The 14,713-nt window shown below is 37.7% G+C and overlaps 1 protein-coding gene across 1 annotated transcript in view; it reads right to left on the reverse strand.

Moving 5' to 3' along the window:
* Positions 1–14,713, reverse strand: part of TMTC1 (transmembrane O-mannosyltransferase targeting cadherins 1) — a 275,250-nt gene that overhangs the window by 109,434 nt on the left and 151,103 nt on the right. The window contains exon 9 of the mRNA XM_044679272.1: positions 9,335–9,502. Coding sequence (XP_044535207.1) covers positions 9,335–9,502 — 168 coding nt within the window. The remainder of the gene's footprint in view (positions 1–9,334; positions 9,503–14,713) is intronic.

Below are 14,713 nucleotides of genomic sequence, written 5' to 3' on the forward strand. Positions count from 1 at the left end.
CCACTAAATCCAGGAATAGCTTGTTCAGGATTGTTCACCAACTCTCAGTAAGTAATAAAGAAAAATAAAAAGGTAAGACCAGACACACCTTTAGCATCACACATATTCTATCTGCCCTATGTGATGAGAAGAAATTTCTGCTGGGGAGCATGCCTGGGGCCTATGCAAAGGCTGGAAGATGCAGAAAGAGACATACAGTACATATAGGTTGAGTGTGAAAATGGACACTTTTAAAAACCAAAGCATTCCCATTCTTAAAGACAAATTTCTAAAGTAAGAGGACCAGAAGAATATTACTAATTAAATATCTTGGGTTCTGTTCTTAGAATGGAAGAAAAGTATATATATAGGAAGATTGTTTTGTTTCACAGTAAGATATTCAATTTGAATTTATCTACTATCTGGTGTTATTATTTTAAAGTATGTTTATAGTATAAACTTTATACTATTTTAACCTTTTTTCCTTACATTAAAATTATTTTGTTTCTTTGACAGGTTTATGAACTTTGATGAACTGTATTGATTTTAGCAATTGTATTTTTATAGCTTAGTAGATATCTCCATTCTAAATGTTGTTCTATGTCACTATTATGATATTTTTAGGTAAACTGCATTTTCTTAACCACGTCAGCTCAACTTTAATGGGGTATCTTCTATTTTTATTTTTACTTTCCTCTCTGAAAGGTAACTAAATGACTCCAAGTCTATTCCCAATACTGAAATACTTTAACCTGCTCAAGAAATTCCAGATGATTACTGTAACAATTAATTTCTAATAAAAATTTTAAAAGAAATGATGTTTCTGAAAGCTTATAATACAGTTAATTAGATAAAAATGGCTAATGAGATTAATTTTCACCACTACTCTATGCACCAGTGCCAAAAGATTTAAAGGCCATTCCCTTCTAGTTGTTGCAAGGTACATTACCAAAGGAATTAAGTTGGAGGTACCATATGCTTCAATCATTTTATATTTGGCACAAATATAACCACAAGTTTTAGGACTAGCTTGTAAGTTGGAGACCCCAAAGTTTGTACTTGCTCCCTGTTCCCATGAGAATCCACTCTGTAGGGAATCTCAGACTAGCAGTTTCAGATTGAATAAAAACAATCCCAGTTAGGTGGGGCTAAGCAAATGCTAAGTATTCTTTTTGTCTTTGGTAGTCTTCCCCATTATATAAGAGACCCTTTCCTAAGAAGACCCACACCTGGCTGGACTACCTGAAAGCCATGATCTAAGAAAAACCTGGGACATCACATTACAAGAAATTATCAAAGAAAACTGCCCAGAGATCCTCAAACAAGAAAATAAAATTGAAATTGAAAGAATTCACAGATCACCTCCAGAAAGAAATCCTCAAATGACAACTTCCAGGAATGTAATAGCTAAATTCAAGAGACACCAAGCTAAGGAAAAAATTCTTCAAGCAGCCAGAAAGAAACAATTTTAAATATCATGGAGCTACAATGAGGACAACACAGGACCTAGTGGCTTCTACATTAAAGGATTGAAAGGCATGGAACATGATATTCAGGAAAGATTTGGGTTTACAACCCAGAGTCACCTATCCAGCAAAACCGAATATATTCTTTCAGGGGAAAAAATGGACATTCAATAAGATAAAAGATTTCTAAGCATTTCTGAGGAATAAGCCATATCTAAACAAAAAATGTGAAGTCCAAACACTAGACACAAAAGAAGCCCAAGAAGAAATGATGAACTAGAGGATTTCTATGTGAACTGGAAAGACCTCCAGGAATTGATACAGAGTGAAAGGAGCAGAACCAGGAGAACATTATACACAGAGAATGATATATTGTGGAATGTAATGGACTTTTCTACTAGAAGCAATGCAATTTCCTAGTACAATCCAGAGGAATTTATGAGAAAGAATGCTTTCCACATCCAAAGAAAGAACTGAGGGAGTAGACATACAGAAGAAAAACATATGATCGATCTTGTGGTTTGATGGTGTTGTGAGGAAGATTAGTTAGTTAGTTAAGTATTAAGGATGTACCTAGCAGGAAGGAGCTGGAGCTGGAGAATTCTAAGATGGAATGAAGGAGCAGGAAGAAGGTGCTTGTGCCCTGAGAGAGAGAGAGAGACTCCATTAAGGGTTGACAAAAACTGTTGTTAGCCCTGGGAGATCTCAGAGCAAAGGACACCCTGCATCCTGATTTCCCTGGGATCCTGAGTGGTGGTGGATTCTAACAAAGAGGACAAGAACAACAGAGAAGCACCAAGAAGAGGAGAAGTTTGGGATCTGGTAGACAGCATCTCAAGCACACTCTTTCTTCTTGGATATCTTGGACCACCTAGGGTTTTGGCATCCTGATCATCTGTGGATTACTGTGAGATCCCCAAAGCCACTCTCAGACCCATTTGCTTTGGTGCTCAAATCTGGCTGGAACCAGATTTGATACAGCCCTCTCTGTGACTCCTGCACTGCTCCCTTGGCCCTGTCTGCTTAGATCACTAAGTTAGAGTAGAGAAGTCCTCCCCTTTGCCCTGTGGTTTTGTCATTAGGTTTTAAGTTTTAGAGTAGAAATCCCTATCCCACCTTTTAGTTGAATATAATTAAAACTGTTTAAACCTTTTACCTAGTCTGTTGGTTCCAAAGGCCTTGGCCTAGTGGTGAGCTGGGGACAGTTGGCCAGCAGCCATCTTTGTCAGTTAGGAGCAGCTTAGCTGTTCTGGTCTCCCTAACCTGGACTGGTCTCTCCTATAACCCAGTGTGTAAACGCACAACTATTTAGATTATATTTTAACATCCCTGGTGTCTCCATTATTTATTATCTTTTCTACAATGGGGATATTATTGGGGTTTTGGTGTTAAAAGATCACTCTATTTCAAATATGAATAATACGGAAATGAGTTTTGAACAATGATATATGTTTAACTCAATGGAAGTGCTTGTCAGCTCTGGGAAAGGGGAGGGAAGAAGGAAGGGAAAGAATATGAATTATGTAACCATGGAAAAATATTTTAAATAAATAATTAAAAACACCTCACTTAAAAACCTCACTTGGCAGTGACTGGACTATGAAATCATATATCCAAAGTTTCTGGATAATTTCTATCCTGTACCCTCTAACAGAGTTGGAATCTATTGCAGTTTAACATAATGTAGCAATAAAGCACTTTAATCAGTATCAGAATTTTAATTCTAACAATGATGTTGCATGCCAGTTGTAACTGACAGCATAGAACAATAAGCTTTTTTATTGAGTGCCTTGCAAAAATTCAAAGTTAATCATCTCTAAGGTAGAACCCCACCAGGATTCAATCTTCTCTTTTGAGAATTTCAAAATAGATTTGACACCCTGATACTTGTACATTTTGCTACTTTTTCATTGTCACATAAATGGCTCATGTTGCTTTTTATTAAGTTTATATAACAATAACAGTGTTGCCAGATCATTCCATATTGATCACATATTTTCAAGGGAAATGTAGAGTGCTAGAGGAAAAAAAGTGTGCCAGACAGAGCCCACACATTCTTATTTTTTCCAATGTGACCTACAGTAGAATTTGAAAATTTCCTAAAAGATGTCTCCCATGGATATTTTAAGAGCTAGAGTCAGAATCCTTTTGAACCTTAGGGCAGCTCATGTGGAAAGTTTCACCACTCATCTTCTGAGAGTGTCACTGGGTGTACGATGCCTCTCCTTTTACCCTATGGTAATTTTCACTACCAAGCTTTATCTTCTGTCCTACCTCTGGAGATGCATTAAAAATCTTCCAGACTGTAACTCTCTTGTTTCTTAGTCAGTTCCTTAGGTATCTGGCCCTGGACCAGTCTACCTTACATCTGGAAGCTGGGAACTGGATTTATTGGGGGGGGATCAGAATATCTGCAAGAGGATGTCCTGTAGCCCAAGTGGAAAGGACCCTACCAAGTTTTCCTCACCAACCCCTCTCTCACAAAGCTTAAGGGAGTTTGACATCTGGATCCATCTGTCTCCCATAAAGAGGGCACAATCCCTTGAATGCATAGCCCATCCCATTATTGGTGATTTTGACTTCCAATGGGGACATGTATTTTGGGAGATCCAATAGACAACATACAAGGATACTCAGACCATACTGCTGTTATCTGCTTCTTTTTCTAGGTCAAATATTTAGTGAGGTTAAATCAGAATCATTTTCTGTTCTGTGATAAAAGAATTCCACCACAATTAGTTATCTTAGAAAAGAGTGACTTATGGTCTATCTTGGGCTACCTCAAAGAGACATCCAATTTTACTTGTATTTGTTGTTTAATATGGGATTAACACTTGTATATAAAGCAAGCTTTGAAATGTAAGTAAATCACACGGGAGTTTAAAGAGGATTTAGAGCAGTGGTTTATATAGATGTTATATCTAACTCATTTAAAGATGGTTAGTGGCTGAACATGCTTTACCATAAACAACTCCTTTGATCACTTGCCTAATCTATTAGAGCCTTTTATTTAAATAAGCATCCTTTGTGTCAACTTTTTTTCTGGAAACCCCAAGTTTGCCCCTGGCCCTTGAGAACCTTACCTTGGGACAAGTCCCAGGCTGACCTCGTACTTGAATGAACAATAAACCTTAAAGTACTTAATGATTCCAGTTTAGGTGGGACTAGTAGACATTATCCAATCTTAAGTATCCTTTTTTTTTTTTTTTTTTTACATTTTTAAACCCTTAACTTCTGTGTATTGTCTCATAGGTGGAAGAATGGTAAGGGTGGGCAATGGGGGTCAAGTGACTTGCCCAGGGTCACACAGGTGGGAAGTGTCTGAGGCCGGATTTGAACCTAGGACTTCCTGTCTCTAGGCCTGACTCTCAATACACTGAGCTACCCAGCTGCCCCCTTAAGTATCCTTTTTGCCTTAGAAGTTTCTCCCATTGTATCAGAGACCTCTCCCAGATAACCCAGCCCCTGGCTGGAACCATCTTTCTGTAGTTGAGGACACTCCCTGATACTCCAGCCTCTGGCTACAGCCTCTTTTCCAAGCTTGCTTGTAACCTGTCAGTGTATGTTTGCTGTACTTAATTCCCCAAAAGGTATATAAGTCCCCAAGGTCTATTATTGTTTGGAGAATCATCTTTGGTGGTGTACTCTCCCAGAGTCACTGTCCCCAGAGCTTTGGCTCTGTGTGGTATTTAGTCCTTGGCTCTGGTTTTTTTTTTTTTTTTATCCTGGGACTCTTATTCTAGGAGCATAGGGCCACAACCAGTAGGCAATGGGTCACTCAGGGTCACCCAGCTGGGAAGTGTCTGAGCCTGGACTTGAACCTAGGACCTCCTGTCTCTAGGCCTGGCTCTTAATCCACTAAGCTAGCCCAGCTGCCCCTACTTTAGGTTGCAGTTTCTTTAGCAGATGTAGTTTTTACAGGGTGGGGTTGTTGCTCAGTAGCCTTTCTGTTATGAAGGCTACATTATGTAACTGCTTCTAGAAGCCTTCAATGAGTCTCTCTCCTAGTTAGAATATATTTAAACCCTGCCCCCACATCCCATCCCAGTGCTGTGTGGTAAACCCTAGACTGCCATTCCCTGCGCATTGTCAAAGACCCATATTATTGCTACTTCGGAATTTCTCTTTAACTCAGGACACAATGGAATGTTTGTCCACATCTCCAATTCTAGAAATGTCTCCAGTTCCTCAAGAGGATTAATTACACACTGTCCTTTCAAGTGTCTCCCTCAATGGTTTGCACTAAAAAATCACACCAAGATCTAAGAAGCACAATTCTCATCTTCTCACACATGCCAAAATTAAAAACACTAAATCAAACAGTTCTTTTACTGAATTATTAAACAATCCTAAAATTCCAGGATTCTGCCTTAGTTTGCATTCTTTCTGCTGGCATTCCTCATTCCACCCCTCAACTGGCTGTGTTCACATACCAAGACTGTTAAATTAGCTGCATTGTCCACAGTTTATTCTGTACATCGTTTATTCTCTAAACTCCCAGTTGAGGAAGTGGCTCACAGTAAGAAACCATCGTGTCTAGATGCATCACCAAAAGCCACACCTTTATAAACATACAGTACAAGCTTACTTAGCTGGGCAGAGGGGAAACCTTGTCACTGGGTACCAGGGAAGCCCTAGAAAGTAAAGATGATGATCTGTTCCTATTGGGGGTATTGTTTGGATTGTTTAGTATGTAACTTAAACTAAGGTTTACATGCATTTGGTTAACAAAGTCTGATTTAAAGTCTAATTAGTTAATTAGTGTTCTTATTCCACTATGAAAATTTAATATTTTTTTGAAAAATAGTTCTTTTTTTAGCCTCCAAGAACAGTTTGATTTTAAAGTTCAAAGTCTTTCCCCCAGGCTATGAAGCTAGGTTGAGTCCTCCCTTCTTTTGTCTAGATCAGCGATTCCCAAAGTGGGCGCCACCGCCCCCTGGTGGGTGCTGCAGTGATCCAGGAGGGCGGTGATGGCCACAGGAGCATTTATCTTTCCTGTTAATTGCTATTAAAATTTTTTAAAAAATTAATTTCCAGGGGGCTAAGTAATGTTTTTTCTGGAAAGGGGGCGGCAGGCCAAAAAAGTTTGGGAACCCCTGGTTTAGATCTTTTACAGGCAGGATGGAGTACGGCTCCTTATTTATCTGTAAACAAGGACTCTGGGAAGGTGAGATCACCAGCTACCAGGTTGGGAAGCTGTGCTGCAGCCATTCTGGTATCTACTTGTTAAGTCTCTTGGAGTCTTTCAGATACTCCCCTTTCTTTGATGAAAGAGTTCTGGACTCTGATTCTACTTCCTGTGTTACTATTCTTTGATCAGAGATGTCCTAGGGAAGGGCTGCGGGATGATGTCAGAAGGAATATATATTGGCTTGTGTCACAGGAAATGGGCCTTTTGGAACTAGCACAGCTCTGCCGCCTACCTGCTTAGCTGCTCAGGCTTAAGCCTCTGCTCTCCCTCTGGCCAGGCCTGGCTGCCCAGCTGCTCATGCACACATCGTCCTCTCTCTTAGGCCTCTGCCTCCTTCTGCCCATCCCTGGTCGGTTAGATTTCCCTGAGCAGCAGATGAATACTTTCAAAGACACCTTGAGCTTTTCATCTTCCTTCCTCTCCTACTACCAAAATCCTAAAAGGCCCAATCTGAGCCCGACTTTTCCCATTAAACGTTCTTACTCCATTGACGGGCAGTAATCTTCCTTCTCTTAGTCAATCAAAAGCATGAAGTAAATATCTGCTTTATGTCAGGCACTGTGATAAATCATAGGGATGCCAAGGCAACAAAAGCAAACACTACCTGCCTTAAAGGATTCTAGCGGGGGTAGATATGTATGTATATATAGAAATATCTATCTCTAGACATAAAATATGTGCAAAATCTATCCAAGATGATTTTGTGGAGAAGGCAGTAGCAGCTGGGGAAAAGGCCTCATTTTGATTATGGCTTTTGAACTGAGTTTTGATCATTTATTTGGCACTTATTCTATTTACTGACAATTTCTCTTCGGGGTACATATAATCTCTTTAATTAGATCATAAATTCCCAAGAGTAGCATCCATGTCTTATATTGGCCCAATATTCGCTGAAGGAATATTTATTAAAAAAGCAAAATTTTAAAACTTCTGGTACGGTACTTAAGTATAACTTGAATTCTAACCTTGACATGGAGAAAAAAGTAGGCCTGTAGAAAAACAACTCTCTTGAGTCATAAGTATTCTTTTCTCCAATATGTCACCATATAGCACCAAAAAAATTAGTGACTCTATAAAAGTAGAAAACTTCCAGGAACATCCACGTTTTTTATGATCAGTAATTCTTATGCATATGGACTGCTTCCAATTTTTTTTCCAACTTCAATTATAATTACTAATTGATCTAAATTTGATAGCATAACAACCCAGTAGCAAGCAGTTAAACAATGATGAACAAGCTGTTAGTTCCAACTGTTCTAAGAATCAATGCATGCGAGGTAATTAATTTAAAAAACAAACAACCAGGGGGCAGCTGGGTAGCTCAGTGGAGTGAGAGTCAGGCCTAGAGACAGGAGGTCCTAGGTTCAAATCCGGCCTCAGCCACTTCCCAGCTGTGTGACCCTGGGCAAGTCACTTGACCCCCATTGCCCACCCTTACCAATCTTCCACCTATGAGACAATACACCGAAGTACAAGGGTTTAAAAAAACAAACAAACAAACAAACAACTAACTCTCAAACTAAAAATCTTGGGAAGTCTGCATATTAAAATCTGCATTTAGATTCCCCTCTCACTGGGGGAATCTGGCAATGACCTCATTCATTTAATCAGTATAGATTCTAAAACAGGAGAATTCAGCTCTCAAATTCAGAGGTTTGTAAGAAAGGACATAAAAGATCCCTATTTAAAATGTTGGAAAATCAGCCAGAAATTTCTTTTTTGTATTACTCTTAGAGCTTTTAGAACTACCTGAAACAGTGAAACAAAAGTTCTAAATCACCGGATATCACGGGACACAAGTCAACCTGGCATTTTTCTATATAAAAACACATACCTACTTCTGATCTCAGCAGTTTTCCCCCAACATGCTGCTTAAGCAGATGCTAATGATAATTCTGTTGTCTATTAGCTGCTATTTTAACAGCAACCCTAAACAAGTAGAAGTTGTCATCATCTATGTCTATTATTAAATAGTAACAAAAACCACAACAGACAGAAGCTAATGCAGGTTAGTAGACCTGGCAATGTGTCTGTCTGAATGTGAAGAAAGGTCTTTTCAGATTTGAAGGCCAAAAACACTTCATTATTTGTAGCCCCCAACATATTCTATCACAAGTATTGGGCTAAAAGTAAAAATTGTTGCACTGAGAAAAATATATTTATATATATTGAATTTTCATAATACAAGAAAAAGATTTCCAGAGTTTGCTAGTTCAGAATTTTATCTCCATAACAGACCAGTCTATATAACTGTTTAACAACCTGTAATAATGAACAGAAAATTTACTTCATTTTTTTCTTTCTTCCTTTCTGATCACTTTTATATAGTGCTAAATGAATAATGCAATTAAGTTTATCCATTTCATTTAGTTTACAGCTGATTTTATGTTCCAACAGAGCATTAAAGGGTATTTCCATCCAAAGTCATAAAACTAAAAGCATAAAAAGACTTCCAAGAGTCTTTGTTTTTTTTATTCTTTTTTTTTTAATAATGCTTATAATTCTTTTCAGATCTCATTTTCTTAATTCATTCAAGACACAAGAATGGTCTTTCCAATTAATTAAATATCAGATGCAGATTATACCATTTGTATATAGTTAATATATTTATATACATATGTATGTATGTATGCATACATACAAGTAAATAAGAAGACAAATAAGACAAACTAATGACCATTTCCTAAATTAATCATACCTGAAGAGAGATTCTCTTGACAGCCAAATTTCATTTTGCTTCACAGTTTTGCAAGAGAAAAGTAGCAGAAGCAACAAAGTAGACATCATCAAGGTAGCAGCACCACATCGATTTAACCATGTACAGAGCTTATTTAATCCATGGACAAAAAGAATGCAGTATCCCATGCTGAAAAGAGAGGATGAAAGAAATATTGAATCCTGTACTCATGATTATTTTTTCAATTTATCAAGTATGTATTTTTGTTAATGGTTACTTCTCTTCCCAAATGGAAGAGAAATATAAAACCTTTTAACAAAAAACCACAGTAAAGCAAAATAAATTCCCACAGTGGACCTGACCAAGAATGTATTTCTCATTCTGCATATTAGTCCATTACCTTTCTACCTGGAGGTGAGTAATAAGTTTGGTTGATCACTGATCAGAGTTCTTAAATACTTAAAACTTTTTCCTTTTTACACTATTAATGTCATAATTATGTCACTATTGATGTCATAATTATGTCAAAATATGTCACTATTGATGTCAGTTCTCTTAATTTTGCTTTCTTAACTCTCCTTTAGTTCATACAAGTCTTGCTGGTTTTTTTCTGAAACTACCCTTTTCATAATTTCTTATGGAATTATCTTTTGCCTTTCTTGGTGTCCCCAGTACTTAGCATAATAACTGGTGCATGGTAGGTACTTAATCAATGCATTATTCAGTTTTCAAGATTTCTTCCTTTATATTCAAGATGTGAATGAAATGAGATACAGATAGAACAATTAACACAACAAAATGAGGTTAGCATAATAATAATGTCTCCACATCTAGAGAGGTCTGGGTCAACTGAGCAAACTGTTGTTCCTACAGCCCTCGACATTCCAGAAATCTGAAGGGAATGGGGAAAAATTCTAAAGGGATTCTTCATGGGCTAGATTGATTTATCACCTTAGGTAATTAAGAAGCTTCTACAATGACTCCCTTAAATTTTTATTTGTGGTGACAAAAAAAAAAAGTGGAACTAAGGGGATAACCTCAATGCGGAATGAATGAATTATGGTATATGAATGTAATGTAATGAATCGATGCAGTGAACCAAGTAGAACTAGGGGAACAGAACACTTTATACTTTAACAACAACACTAATAAGAAGGAACATCTATGGAAAACTAAAGTTCTTATGCTCAAAGGGCTTTAAAATACTACCTGCCTTTTAATCCAGCCATAACACTGCTTGGATTATACCCCAAAGAGATAATAAGGAAAAAGACTTGTACAAAAATACTTATAGCCGTGCTCTTTGTGGTAATAAAAAATTGGAAAATGAGAGAATGCCCTTCAGTTGGGGAATGGCTGAACAAATTGTGGTATCTGCTGGTGATGGAATACTATTGTGCTCAAAGGAATAAAGAATTGGAGGAATTCCATGTGAACTGGAAAGACCTCCAGGAACTGATGCATAGTGAAAGGAGCAGAGCCAGGAGAACTTTGTACCCACAGACTGATACACTGTGGCACAGTCGAACGTAACAGACTTCTCTACTAGCGGCAATGTAAGGATCCAGAGCAAGGCTGAGGGACTAATGAGAAAGAAAACTAGCCACATTCAGAGGAAGAACTATGGGAGGAGAAACACAGAAGAAAAACAACTGCTTGAACACATGGGCTGATGGGGATATTATTGGGGATGTAAACACTAAACGATAACTCTAGTCCAACTATCAATAAAATGGAATTAGGTCAATCAATGATACATGTAAAACCCAGTGGAATTGTGCGTCAGCTAAAGGGGGTTGGGAGGTTTGGGGGAGAGGGAAAGAACATGAAACATGTAACTAGGGGAAAATATTCAAAATAAAAATAAAAAAAAATACCTTAAAAAAAAAGAAAAACTAAAATTCTTTGATCAGTGTAATGACCAAGGCTGATTCCAGAATAATGATGATGAAGACTGCTCTCTATCACCTGCCAGTGAAGAGGATTCAAAATTCAGAAGATATACATTTTTAAACATAGCTAATGTGGACATTTTGTAATAATTAAAATTGTGAGGCTGGTAGTAGCTTAATAACTTTATTAATCAAAGTTGTAGAAGTAGTAGTAAAGAGAGGGAAAAGTAGGAGGTAGAGAGATACTTAGCTTTCTAATCTACTGGCCGCCATGATGGGCCTGTAGCTAAACTCTGACAAGGGACCCCTCAGCTTTCCCATGTGCATGCCAAAGATGTCTACTTCCTGCTGGGTCTCCCCTTATAAGCTGTTCACTCTACCCACTAGCTCTCACATGTCACATCTCAGGAACCAATCACAGCTCTTAATTTGCCTGGGCCACCCAAGGGGGCAGTGCCAGTGGAATCAGTTTCCTGTCTCATTGGTTCTTTAACTTCCTTTCTCTGAGAGCTTGTCTATACCTGAATTTACTTTAACTTCCTTTCTCTGAGAGCTTGTCTATACCTGCTCTATGGAAACACAATCTTCCCAATACCTCAGACTTGAAACCTAGGAGTCAGCCTTGATTCCTAACTCTCAATCCCTATTTCCAAGGTATTGCCCACATCTGTCTATTTTACCTTTGCAGCATCTCTCAAATATTGTCCTCTGATCCTGCCAGCCCTTTAGTGCAAGCCCTCATTGCTTCACACTGGGATTCTTGGGTCTGCCCATCTCAAGTTTCTCCCCACTCCAAGTTATTCTCCATCCAGTCACTTAAGTGATTTTCCTAAAGTGCAGGTCTGATCACATCATCTTTCCTGGGCAATCAACTCCAGTGGCTTCTTATTGCCTCCAGGAAGAAATACAAAATGCTATTTGTCATTCAGTCTCTTTCTATCTTTCCAGTTTTCTTACATTTTACTCTTTAATGCCTGCTCTTTAATACAGTGGCACTGGCCTCCTGGTTGTTATATGAACAAGACACTCCATCTCTCAGTTCCAGACATTTGCTTGAAATTACTCATTTCAACATTTACTGCAAATAATTTCCTCATGTGGTTTTTATTTTACCAGACTTATGATTTCGCTTGTATAATTAACTCCATGTGAGAAAACTACCTGCATTTATGTAGATCAGAAACTATTCTGTTCCTTAGTCTTAAAGAACTATTAGGAGGAAGATGACAGAGTGAAAGGGATACTTTTAGCTTAGCTCATCCTTCCCCAAGAATTCCTCAGTAAGGATCTAGAGAATAGAACAAACTGAATTCTGATTGGGAAAAGCAAGAAATCACAGTGAGTTATTTTTCCAGCCCAGGCTGACTTAGGGATACACAAGTCTTAAGATAGTGTCTTCTCTGATCAGGAGAATACCATGGCAGCAGAAATGGCAGCATTCTAGAACCCAGAGATGGAAAGAGGGTCAGGGCCAGGCAGGAGGACAAGAAAGCACTGGGGAAAAAAAAAAGATTCTAGGAGATCTGTAAATAAGAGCTAAGTATAGGAGTATCTAAGTCTTCCATATCAAGTTCCAAATCACAGATCCAGAGTGCAGAGGAGGGGTTGTGAGTGTGGGCCCTAGTTGTAAACTCCTGATTCTAGAAACAGAATATAATGTCCCAGACAAAAAGAAGTCCAGCAGTTTGGTAGCTTTGAACCTACAAAGCTTCTCAGAGAACTGATAGCAACTGTGCCAAACAGATGTCCACTGAAACTTCCAACTAGAAACAAGCTGATAAACCAAAATGTGGGTAAGAAACTTGTAGTAGGGTGGTGAACAGATATGTCTCCAAATTTACTTCAGCTTTGAGTGAACTGAAAGCTTGAGAACTCCCAACCAGAGCTGTGAAAACACCAAAAAAGATATGAGGCCATGGGTCAGATATCTTCCTCAAAAATGCATAGAGGCCAGCATTAACATAAATTCCAAAGTCAAGAAGGAGGTTGGAAAAATGAGCAAACAAATGACCATAAGGAGCTATTATGGTAACAATAAAGTTCAAGATATAAATCTAGGAGAGAAAAATGACTTGAAAAATCTGTAAGTAAAGTCTCAAAGAAAAATGCAGCTTTGGAAACATGCACAATAAGAATGCCTAAAAGAGTTAAAGAAAAAGCTTTTTAAAAAAGCTAAAAATTTATATTAAAAGTGAAATGAGAGCAGTAGAAGAAACAATGGGAAAAGAGAGTAGGGAAGAAAAAAAATGAAGGGAGAATTAACAGCTTGGAAAAAGAGGCACAAAACAACTCTTTGAAAATTGGAATTAGCAAAATGGAAACTAGGATTCCATGAGACATCAAGAGAAATAACAAAACAAAATCAAACTGAAAAAATAGAAGAGAATGTGAAATATCTCATAGGCAAAGTCAGTGACCTGAAACAGATCAAGAAGAGATAATTTAAGAATATTGGACTACTTAAAAGCCATAAACAACAAAAAAAAAAAGACTAGTTCTATTTCAAGAGACCATAAAAGAAAACGTGCCATATTAGTTAGAACAGAGAATAAACTAGAAAATGAAAGAATCTGCCAGTTATCTCTTGAAAGAAATCACAAAATGACAAATTTTCCCAGGATTATTATAGCCAAAATCCAGAAGTCACAGCAAGAGAAAATTTAGATAGAGGGCCTTGCATCATTTATTCTTTGTATATGGGTGATCTCAAAAAAAGAATGGGATGGGTAAGGAATGGCAATGTGTTGAAAGAGGAGAAAGAGAAGAAGAATGGGAAAAATAATTTCACATAAATAGAGTAAACAACGAGGACTTAATACAACAAGGAGGGGGAAGGAATGGGGAGGGGGTGACACCTGAACCACACTCTTATCTGGTTAAAAAGAATACATGTACATATAGTTTGGTACAGAAATATATCTTATCCAACAGGGAAACAAGAAGGAAAGAGGTTAAGAGAAAAGTGAGGAATGATTTATAGATTAACAAAACAGTAATAGAGGCCTTAAACTGTTCTATCTTAGAAAAAAGAAAACGGAGTGAGCTATAAATGAATTTCCAAAAGGAAAAAAAAGAACAACCCTACAATTAGATGCATTTACAAGTGAATTCTACCAACATTTAAAAAACAATTAAGTGCAATACTATATAAACTGAGAGGAAAAAAGGTAAAGAGGTCCTACCAAGTTTCTTCTACAACAACCCCCCCCCCAACAAGTTTCTTCTACTCCTCTTTCAACAGGTTGCCATTCCCTACCCATCCCATTCTTCTTTTGAGATCACCCATATACAAAGAATATCAAAACCAGAGAGAACCAAAACCAGAGGAAACTGTAGACCAATTTTCCTAATCAAAGCAAAAAATGTAAGTAAAACATGAGTGAGTGGACTAAGATAATATGTAGCAAAGATCATGTGGTATAATTAGGCTAAATTTTTACCAACAATGCAAAGTTGGTTCAATATTAGGGAAAAAATGCTCTAAACATGATTAACCACAATAATAACA

This window comes from Gracilinanus agilis, chromosome 5 (assembly GCF_016433145.1).
Source record: "Gracilinanus agilis isolate LMUSP501 chromosome 5, AgileGrace, whole genome shotgun sequence".
Classification (NCBI taxonomy): Eukaryota; Metazoa; Chordata; class Mammalia; order Didelphimorphia; family Didelphidae; genus Gracilinanus; species Gracilinanus agilis.